This window comes from Pecten maximus, chromosome 9 (assembly GCF_902652985.1).
Source record: "Pecten maximus chromosome 9, xPecMax1.1, whole genome shotgun sequence".
Lineage (NCBI taxonomy): Eukaryota > Metazoa > Mollusca > Bivalvia > Pectinida > Pectinidae > Pecten > Pecten maximus.
Genome location: NC_047023.1, coordinates 18,208,511 through 18,220,534, shown reverse-complemented (window position 1 = coordinate 18,220,534; position 12,024 = coordinate 18,208,511). Strand labels below are relative to the sequence as shown.

The 12,024-nt window shown below is 33.5% G+C and overlaps 1 protein-coding gene across 1 annotated transcript in view; it reads right to left on the bottom strand.

Moving 5' to 3' along the window:
* LOC117334408 (sorting nexin-27-like) overlaps positions 1 to 1,042 on the bottom strand; it is a 67,217-nt gene extending 66,175 nt beyond the window's left edge. The window contains exon 1 of the mRNA XM_033894007.1: positions 784 to 1,042. Within this exon, the coding sequence (XP_033749898.1) occupies positions 784 to 1,040 (257 nt within the window). The 5' untranslated portion in view covers positions 1,041 to 1,042. The remainder of the gene's footprint in view (positions 1 to 783) is intronic.
* Between the last annotated feature and the right edge of the window lie 10,982 nt (positions 1,043 to 12,024).

Here is a 12,024-nt window from a genome sequence, read left to right as displayed (position 1 = left end):
TTTTAGGAAATGACTCACAAACGCGTAAATATGTAAATATGGATAACAGTCATTGATTAAATTACATTATCAAATTAATGTCATTCAATGTAAGTATAGACTCATATTTAACTTATTTTCTGAAAAATGCCCTTTTACTGTTAATTAATGCAGGGATAAAATCAATTATATGGTAGAGAATTGTTGGTTCAATTTATAGGAAAAGATATATATATGCTGAAGACCAGATAGAAACAAAATATTGAAATACACATTCGGATATTTATGACGACGCCTTAACCTGCTGTTCTTTCCTTTCTAGACAGTACAGATTGTAATCGTATGCTGGCACATGCCAGAGGTATAATTCAAATTAAAAGTTATCGCTTTCACTAATATAAGACCATCGAAAACATGTGGTGTTTTGATATAGGTACAATGTACATAATAACACGTTCAAATGTAGGAGAATGCATTGCACTGTGCAGTATACGGTACAGTATATACATGTAATGCATGACATGTATAAAAATACAATATGAACATAACATTGTTGTGTAACTATAGACCATTACCCTATATTATAACACAAAACTTAAACTAGACTGTCTATTTAATGAACTAGTTTGGCAGTCGAGTTCGACTCTATAATTATGTATACAAGTGTGACATCTACGTAATGACAGCTTTCAATTTATCAATCTAAATTGAGATGCAGCTTCAATAGAACACTACAAACAATGTGAGGTAAATAATCAAACTGACGACAGTCCTTATTTGTGTGACAGTTAAGAAAGTACTTACACTTCAAGAATTCTGTCTCCCTTCCGTATGCCTGCTCTCTGGGCTGCTCCTCCTTCCAGCACAGCACTGACATGTTGTAGGGGTGCATACAGGACGCCATTGATTGATTTCAGCACTCCTCCTTCGCTAACTTGACCTCTGACATTAAATCCAAACCCTGTCTCAGTTTTTGTGATTGTCACGACCCTAGGTCCTAGGTCATCTTGTCGAATGTCAGGAGAGGAGGGTGGGCTGCTATCATCGCTGTCCGCCATCATTGGTCATGTGACCAAACTAAAATAACTTCCGGTTTCATTGGAACAGCCTAATCGATAGATGAATAGATATATATGCTATCTGCGCGGTATTTTCACAGTAAAATAATTGTTTGTCTAATACACAGTGTGATTTTACAGCATACATGCACCAAGGCAGACAAATAAATAATACCATTTAAATATATTTTCTTTATAATATTTATTACTCAACGAAAAGGCCCACAGGGTCCGTAAAACACACCCTTAGCCACGGGCACCGGCCAATTTTGTGGACGATCAAATCCCTAGTACTATCTATATAGACCAGCTAGTACGCATGCTAACATCGGATGCAGTACGTACACTTTTGGATGTTTCTTTTCGGACAACAAAAATACTTTCGGAGAGTCGGAAAATGTTACAGTTACTAATGTATACAACACATTTATGAAAACGAAACTAGATTTTTCATTTTCAAAAACTACTTAACATTGATCGATATAGCAAACAACATTACCCATTTGTTGTTGTTGTATTAAAATACCGATGCGTTGCGATGCACGAAGCACTCTTTTTTCAAAATCACAAGGCTAATTCTCAAAATTCACCTTCCTAGATATTTTTCACATTTTTCCGAACGAGAGAGATACAGTGTATATATATACAGGCGCGGATCAATGACTCTGAAAGGTTTGGGATGGGAGGTCCAAAATGTTTGGCGAGGGGTCTGGGGGCCAAAATTTCATAAAAAATGAATTATTATAGCATATAGCAACTTTTGCAATATTTCGGGGGTAAGATTTTCGTTAAGCGGGGGGGGGGGGGGGGGGGGGGAGGGTTAATATATATACAGTTGAATGTAAGCTAACCTTTACCAGAGACATATATATGTCTCTGCCTTAGTGCACTCCCACGAGAGAGAGAGAGAGAGAGAGAGAGAGAGAGAGAGAGAGAGAGAGAGAGAGAGAGAGAGAGAGAGAGAGAGAGAGAGATACAGTATATACTGTATACCTAGTGTTTCCATATGACTTCTTACTAATATTTGAGTGATCAGAGAAAAGTACGTTAGTTTCTCGAAATCCGAGGTTTTTAGCGCTAAATTACACAGAAAAACAGATTCGTATATTCAACTCAAGTTTATTCCATAAAAAGGTATAAAGCATATAGATATATCTAGTAAATTATGTGTCCGTGCTGCAGCGTAAATCAGTATTCCAGGTTTGGTTGGAATGGCACTTTTAATGAACCAAACATGGAACTTTCAAGTCTATAGTTTTCCAGCATCAAGAGTCTTAGGAACATAAAATTGTGACATTTATATATTCCCAAGGGCAACTAATATATACGGACTACCAGAGACTTGTATATCAGGCAGAGACTTGTATATCAGGGAGACTGGTAACAGTCAATATATCTTACCAAATATCATCCATGCCCGGAAGTATCGGAGTGCCTCGTTCTGAAACCCAGGTGATACCGAATTCGCCGCCATATTGGCTGCATCGCCTCGTAGCGTTTCGAAACACACTGGGATTTAAAGCCTATTTTGTGGCGAAATAGACCGACATTAAACGCAAGTCACACGTTTGATTTCTGGTTTGGTATAATTTAACAAATCGGTGTAAAGTTTGCGTTATTTCATTGATGTTATGAGAGGTAAATTTGTCTTCAAATTAAGGATGATATACAAAGATACAAAAAATCGTATCGTGCAGTGGGTCAAAATTACCAAAACGGTCCAGGATACTCCTGTTTTTCTAGTGAAGTGAAATTTAATATGTTGAATGCTATATTTTATTTGACATTTCATACATTGTTGTTCTTAATTTCAAATCGGTCTGACGTTTAGAAATTTTTTTATTTTATATCAGAAATCGGGCACTTTCACGTGACGAGGAAGACACAAATGAGCATGTTATTCAAGCTTTGGGTCAAATTTCCCAAACGGTCCAGAATATTCCTTTTTTCTAGTGAAGTGAAATTTAATCTGTTGAATGCTATATTTCATTTGACATTTCATACATTGTTGTTCTTAATTTCAAATCGGTCAGACATTTAGAAAATACTTTATTTTATATCAGAAATCGGACACTTTCACGTGATGAGGAAGACACAAATTAACACGCTACTAAGTGATGTGTCCAAATTACCAAAACGGTCCAGGATACTCCTTTTTTTCTAGTGAAGTGAAATTTAATCTGTTGCATGCTATATTTTATTTGACATTTCATACATTGTTGTTCTTAATTTTAAATCGGTCAGACATTTAGAAAATACTTTATTTTCTATCAGAAAACGGGCACTTTCACGTGATGAGGAAGACACAAATTAGCATGTTATACAAGCTGTGGGTCAAAATTACCCAAACGGTCCAGGATACTCCTTTTTTTCTGGTGAAGTGAAATTTAATTTGTTGAATGCTATATTTTATTTGACATTTCATACATTATTGTTCTTAAATTCAAATCGGTCAGACTTTTACAAATACTTTATTTTATAACAGAAATCGGGCACTTTCACGTGATGAGGAAGACACAAATTAACACGCTACTAAGTGATGGATCAAAATGACCAAAACGGTCCTAAATACTGTTTTTTCTAGGGAAGTGAATTCAAAGTTTTATCTGTTAAATGATATATTTTCCTTGAGATTTCATACAAGGACGCTCTTAATTTCAAACTGATTATTACAAATACACCATTTTATATATTAAAAAATTGATTCATTGTGAATGGGAAAAATGCGTGTGCGTGTTGCGTCCTGTGCCACCCGGTATGTACGTTAATTGACCACCTCCAGCTAGACTGTCACCATATTAACACCCCAAACCCCAACCCCCTCCGGCCATGGACGGTTTTGCCTACAGCTTATACATGTATCTTCAATGCCGGTATAGGTAGGACTGTGATCTAAAGTTCTCTGGCTGCAGTTCAAAGGAACCTTGCAACTGACCTGTGATAAAATTGATCAAATTGTATGTTCCAACAGCCAGAACAAACTATTTCAAACGTTCATTTGTATATACATGTTCAATTTTATGGAACGAAGCTAATGATACTATTAGAGACTCAGTTAGTATTGGGATTTTTAAAACTAGATACCTGCAGCTTTACTTCTCAAAATCTTAGCTATATATATATATATATATACTGCAATATTTTATAAATTACTTCAACTAGTCTAGTTTTAATTTCTAAATATTTCTTTTGTGATTATTAATAGAATATATAGTTATATCTGTGATTCATCCCTTACACTGATATTTTAGTATAGTAATATTCAATCTTCTAAATTTAATTTTAGATCACCTACTTCATTGTACCATTTTAATTCACACTATATTAGTGTATATTCTGTCAATTTTTACCTTTTGCTATATTAGCATTGTATGTATATTCGACTCCTTGTGCTTTAATAATGTCCTTCAGCAACACTTGTGTGATATACAAGCGTTCATTTATAAATCATATTTAAGCTGTGATGATAATTATATATTTATTACATTGTTATATTATATCGTTATTTTAAATTATGCCATGCTTGTGTAAATATATTTGATGCAGGGCCATGTTGTAAACTAGACATTGTCTAAATATGTTACCCTGGTTAAATAAAAGATATTATTATTATTATTATTATTATTATAAAATTCACAACTAATTACGTGGCTGTGATCGGGTGACATGTTGACAAACGGTGATGAGTACACAAGCAAATTCACACATGTTCCTAATAATTTGATAGTTGTATAATTGTCTGTAGCCAACTTCAGGAGGTATCAAACGCTATTTTTATCAGCGGTATTATCAAGCAGGGACATACATATATCTTATATGTCCCTTTTTCAAGTAATCATTAAGGAACATAAAATGTCAAACTTTTCAGGAAAATCAAAACCAGGAATAATATGCATAGAAAAAAATATTAGGAGAAAGGTCCTACGGTCGGTTAATTTATGTACATGCCTGTGATAAGACACACTAAAAAATCCTCTAAACTTTGTCATAGTAAAAATATTATCTGTCCGGAAACTGTTTTAACGTCTCAAACTATGACAGTCAAAACTTTGATTTTTTGTTTTGTTACACCCGGCGATTTTAGGTAAAATTTATCTGAACAAAACAGTAGTAATTGATATTATTTACGGTCCGTCACTGTGTCACTGGACGATCTGAGCCTTGATCTAACACTAGGTTCAGTGTTAGGCGCAGGCGCACAGCCAAATCTCGCGACATAACGCTTCCGCTCCAGATAACAAAAGGGACATGCGTGATGTTGCGAGATTTACCTATCCTTCGAATCTCTGGTATATACGTCTCTGGGACTACAGATAAAAGCGGCGACTTGAACAGCACAGCATCGTCCGAGATCTATATCTGACAGTTGGTAGGTGTATACAATATTACAGGGAGTGTTTCAATCACAGCATACTTCACCAGTGAAATAGTTCATTTGTTTAAAACGATAATAGTGTGAAGTTTTTTATCGAGTGATGCTTCCACTGGATTTTATTTCAGACATACAATTTAAATTGCTTTGCATCATCAACTGAAAATGCTATATATAATGTTTTATTAAGGCATACTAGTCCTTCCGTATCGTTCCAGATCTAGATAACTTCTCAGTTTCATAATTTCCCCGGGCCATGTGACGTGTCACGTGACCCGGGGAAATATTGTGACCACTGACACATGTACACGGTCCATCTTATTGTCGATCTATCACCCTGAAGGATGAGATAAAACACGGAGTCCACCTGTTACCCGATTTTTTCTCGCTTCGCAGGGCGACAAAACGAATAATATTATCAATCCGCTCAACGGCGCGACAGACCGAAGATTATTATCCCATAGCGAAATTTCAACAATAATTAGCGGTACCATCAAACAATGTTTCATCGGAGACGTGTATATCACAGAGATTGGTCGCTTAAGTAAGTCTCGCTCCATCTCGCACGCCTCAATTGTTATCTGGAACGGAAGCTTTGTGTCGCGAGGTTTGGCTGTGCGCCTGCGCCTAACTCTGAACCTAGCGTTTGATCAAGGCTCAACTATATGGTGACATCTAGCTGGAGGTGGCCACTTCACGTACATACCGTGTGACACAGGACGCAACAAGCAGACGCATTTTTCACTAAAGTACATTCACAATGAATCAATTTTATGGTAAATTAGAACGTATTGTGTTTGAAAGTGCCCATTTTCTAACATAAAATGGTGTATTTGTAATAATCAGTTTGACATTAAGAACATCATGTAAGAAATGTCAAGGAAAATATATCATTCAACAGATAATACTTCACTTCACTAGAAAAAAACAGTTTTTGGACAGTTTTTTGCCGGTCTCACCAGGGTCTCGTTCTTTATATGATATCTTATAACTTTTCGTTATAAGATATCTTATTTATTATATAAGATATCTTATATATTTTATGAGATATCTTATAAACTTTAAATAAGATATCTTCTAAACATATAAGATATCGCATAAACATATAAGATATCTCATTTAATATATAAGATATCTTATAAAGTATATAAGATATCTTATATAATTTGGTAAAATCCTGGATCAACGTTGCTCCTGGAATAAATAACAACTTGGCTTGCCAAGCCAAGCCAAGTTGTCATTTATTCGCTTATATGTTTATAAGATATCTTATTTAAAGTTTATAAGATATCTTAGATATGTCAAAATATATAAGATATCTTATATCTTTGATAAGATATCTTATAAACATTTCTTTATAAGATATCTTACATATTATATAAGATATCTTATATAAGATATCATATCTTTTATAAGATATCTCATAAACTTTTATATATGAGATATCTTATAAAGTATATAAGATATCTTATATTATATATAGGATATCTTATAAAGAAAAGTAACCAAAGATATCTTATAAAGAACGACACTCTCGTGAGACCGGCAAAACATAAAAGTTCTGTTTTAAAACATTTTATGTCGTTTCAGCTTCATCTCGGCTCTTTCATTAAGTGGGGGAGAGTTCATTATCTCAAATTCAAATCTCGTTCTTTATAAGATATCTTATAATCTAATTATATAAGATATCTTATATGATTTCCTTTATAAGATATCGTATTTAAGGATTAAACTGTCTTTTTTGGTATCTTTGGTCGATATAGATGCTAGAGCTTTGCAAACAAACGTTATATTGTGCGCTAGCACAACCAGAGCTTTGCAAACAAACGTCATATTGTGCGCTAGCAAATATGACATGTTTGTTTGCAAAGCTCTGGCATCTATATCGACCATAGACACACACAAAAAAGACAGTTTAATGCTTATATTTACATTCTAGACATATTCGTTTTGTTATTTTTGAAAATTGAAATTGATTTAGCATACAAAATGCCAATATTCAGCGATTTCGTCGATGGGGTTCGACAAATAGAACAGCCTTTTTTTCAAAACTCCCGTGCAGATTGGCAAACAAAAAAGTGCATTGAAATAATACGAAAAAAACACAGTCTGTTCATTTTTTTATTATTATTTGTGTAACAATATTGTATAAAATGTCTTTTTGATACTTTTTAATTAACATAAAAAAACCGATTTACGTTAGTTACAAGTAGTTCCGGTGGGTGAATATATTCAGGCGCGGCATGGATTGATGTCACGTTTTGGGTGTCAATTATGGTCACATAGACTGCAAATCTTTTTACTTAGTTTATATCTTGGCTTTGCCACCAAAATGTAAATATATAATATATAAGATATCTCATATAATATATAAGATATGTTATAAAATATATACGATATCTTATTTAATTTTCTTTATAAGATATCTTATATCTTTTATGAGATATCTTATATATTAATTAAGATATCTTATAAAGAAAAGTATATAAGATATCTCATTTAATATATAAGATATCTTATAAAGTTTATAAGATATCTTATATAATTTGGTAAAATCCTGGATCAACGTTGCTCCTGGAATAAATGACAACTTGGCTTGCCATACGTGTCCGCTATCAGGGGAATACGCAACTGTGAATTCAATTAAGGTTTGAAAAATTTGAATTCTTCAACTTCGACAGCATCAATAACTTTAAAATAGTGTTCATAGTTGTAACTGGAATAACACTTCACACAAAGAAAGCAGATATGGGATGCAAAACTACGATTTAATACCCATGTAATTTGTGCATCTAACAAAAAACTGGTTATGGTTTTTAGTCTTTAAGAATATGCAGGTTTTCATGTACAATTTTTTATTTACCCCACCATAATAATGTAATTTCAAGGGGGTCCCATCTTAAGCATAAGAGCATACATGTAGACGTTACATGACGTAGTTCCTTGTAATTATAATCTCCAACTGCAAAAACGATCCCAGACTAGCACCGCATATTGATATATAGTGACCTTGACGTGTCATGTCTTTAACTTCTGTCGAGGAAGCTGGTGGATCTCTAGCTTTCACAACTACAAGGCCATACGTGTGGCCTTTCCAATTTTGTTATTCGGATGATATACCTACTCTGTGGATGAACCACCTCATTGATCCGATGTTTTCCCCCTTGTATCCCTGTAGACAGGACGTGAGAATTGTACCTGTTACCCAATTAGATGCTTCGTATGAGACGACTAAATTTGGGAAATTTTCTCTTCTTTTCAAAACACCATTTCTTATAGTCTCCCTTTGCGTTTGACCTTTGGATTGAATGTTCGCCTCTATGGGGAAGGCTTTGAGTCCTACCCACGAGTCCTTGATGAGTCTTTGTTGGATTCCTGACCAGTTGTGTTATAGGGACTCTGACCTTTCTGTAGCCTCTCTACTCCTGTCGTGGTGACCCCAATGGATTGTGCAAAGGACAAAAAATGTATGGATACCTTTCAAAACAAATTAATACTTGGATACAGCAGAGCTAACATGAATTAAACTTTAGTGTTGATAACGTCATAAAGTTTTTTCTTTATATTTTATTACATAACAGATACATTTTTTCTTCAATACAACTATAAATTCAATTCCTAATCAGCCATTAAGCAATCACTTCCATAACACAGTACACAACAATTAATCGACAACACTCCATATTTAATCTGAATAAAAGGACATTGAAGAAAAAATATTAATTTTCTTACATTATAATTTCTCTCATTCCATAGTGGATCTTATCATCTACAGTACACAGCCATCTACATTCTTGTCACACATCTTTCTATTGATATCAACAAAAATTATAAATAATGAATTATCGATTTCAAAATTCATTGTTTAGTTGTGTTAGTTTCATATCTACTGCCCAGGATTGACAGGTATATGCCGTACTAATTAAGTTAATTTTTTTGTCTCATGATGATACTTTCCTCATGATTGGTTTGTTTTAATTCATTTTATCCATATCCACCATTTTGTTGTTAGTATAATAAAATTGGTTATTTGTTGTTTTTATTGAAGTCAGTTACTGTAAACAAGATGTGTTTTCCTTCCAAATGATAGTTGGGAGCAAGATTGAAGAGACTTAGGATGTTATTATTTCCCCCCAGAATGTTTGACATGAATAAAAAGGTTGTGTTGAAAGGTTTCTCGTATGTTTTACAAAAAGTACATAGACCATTTGATTTATTCATTAATTTTAATTTATATTATGTATTTATTATTCTTTGAATACATCTCCATTGAAAATCCTTACATTTACTATCCGTTATTGAGTATTTAGCTGTTTTCCAAATAGATTGCCAGTTGATGACATCATTGTAAAAATAGTCTTCCCATTTTTCATGTCTGTTTAGTTTTCCAGAGGATTACCATACAAAATCTGTATGGATATTTTTGAGTTCTGCTTATGTGTACAGATCAGTTTATTTTTATGTATTAAACATAAGCCTTATGCTATTTGGAAATTATTTTCACTGTGACATCATTATTACGCAGAATACATACCCACTTATTCGGTAACGATTTTGTAATTGTTGAGAACTCTGCTATCCAGTTTTGCCTATTCATGAGTTTATTCTGAAGTGATTAAGAAGAAATGAATTTCTTTTCTAATATGTCCATACATGTACAACTTTAAACTTTGTGTTTAAACTGTATTTCTATATTTCCAAATAACAAGATGCTTTGTTTAATGAAGTTTTTTTTTTAAATAATGGACTGCTAGTGTGTGAATGTTTCTGTTTTATTTTGTAAATATCTGGTATCTTCTCGAGATCTAACTATTTGGTTGTGCTGCATTTGCACAGAAAGTTATCTATGTTAAATGTCTTATCATATGCATATGTATTTGTAGCCAACCCTTCCCTACAATATTCCCTTGCCTTCGTTTCACTATGTATTAACTTGTATATCATTTTAACATTTTCGACTTGATCAAATATATCTATATCCAACATATCCAGACTACCCTGTTACCTTGATTGGCAACAGGTTAGTTTTGGACTTTATGAATTTTACTATTCCATAGAAAATCGTAGAGCATTTATCTGAATTTTGTATTCTTGAGGAATGGTCTTTGAGATACTTCATATACAACTTGGGAACATAATAATGATTTAATGACTAGAGTTGTCCCTGTGTGAGATTTCGTTTTTTCGACGGTGTCAATATATTTCTCACCTTTGTTAATTTAAATTCCTATATCTGAACTTCATCAATATTGTATCCGTGATATACACAGAGGGCTTTCATATTGTCCTTCACCCAAGAATAATACCAATGAATAAGCCCTTTGTCTTTTCCAAATTCACTTAAACGCCTGATGCTTTTTTATACCTTGCTAGATAAAGTGGTGGACAATTTTGGCAAGCTTTTTCACAAGTAGCGAAAAGCTGGGAGTCGTCTACTAACATATAAATTTTGACATGAATTTGCTTGTTGTTGACTCATTGTAAGTCAAACCCTTTACTGCCATCATCATTTATTATTGAACATAATTGAAGCCTCTGCTTGTATGATGATCGTGGCATAAAGCGTTGATATATAGGAGCCGTCAGAAAACTTAAATGTGGCCGAAAGATATGTAAACATCTGGAAGGGGAGATGCACTATACCCGATACTTCAATAACTTTCATAATATTCAATATTGAGTTTCAAAGGAACGGTAAGTAGACTGTACACATGTATAATATGAACCGTGTCACTATTCAAATGAACTAAATATGGCAAGAAGGTTAGGGTAAACCTCGGTCACTGAAAAAATCTACTTCCAGTGTCTACCATCAGCAATCTCAGAGTTTTGTACAAAAGACACAGAAGAGATATATTGCCATTTTTCAAAAAAAATTGAGAATTACAGTGGAGAGAAAAAAAGAAAAAAATGAATTAAAACTGTGTACCATATAGAACAGTACATCCATGTATAATTCTTTTTTTTTTTATTATTTTAGAATCATACTGTAAAAAACATATACATGTATAATCACATAACACAGAGACAGTATTACAAATTAGTATTCAGATTTTTACAACTGCATTTTCATTCAGTGCATATGTATTTCTACATACACATATAAGCTTATATCCTCACATACACAATTCTAAACCTATTTATTGTATCAATATTCAGATATGCATTTATTGTTTCATTTACACCCATACGCCCATGCATACAAATTAATATATCCACTCTCACACTGCACATGCAAAACAATTCTATACCAAAACAACAATGATGAGTTAGGTCAGTAACTGTTATATTAGTAAGGCAGGCTGTTAACCAAAGAGAATTGTGTCTCCACATTTAGGAATAATTGATACATGTACCATCCTCCTCTTGACATATACACTCCACTCAACCACTTTCCCGCCCATGATAATACTCAGTTGTCATCTATAAATACAGTACGGCTATACTGTTAATTGATTTAGAGTGTAGTTACGGTATATTAATCTTGAAAACATGACACGATAAGCCTAATATCAACATGTCGTCTGGTGGAGGCCACCATATAAACTGTAAAGCGTTAGACTAAGAGCGATAACTGAGATAATGCGCAAAGTATATAGTCTACCCTGTATCACT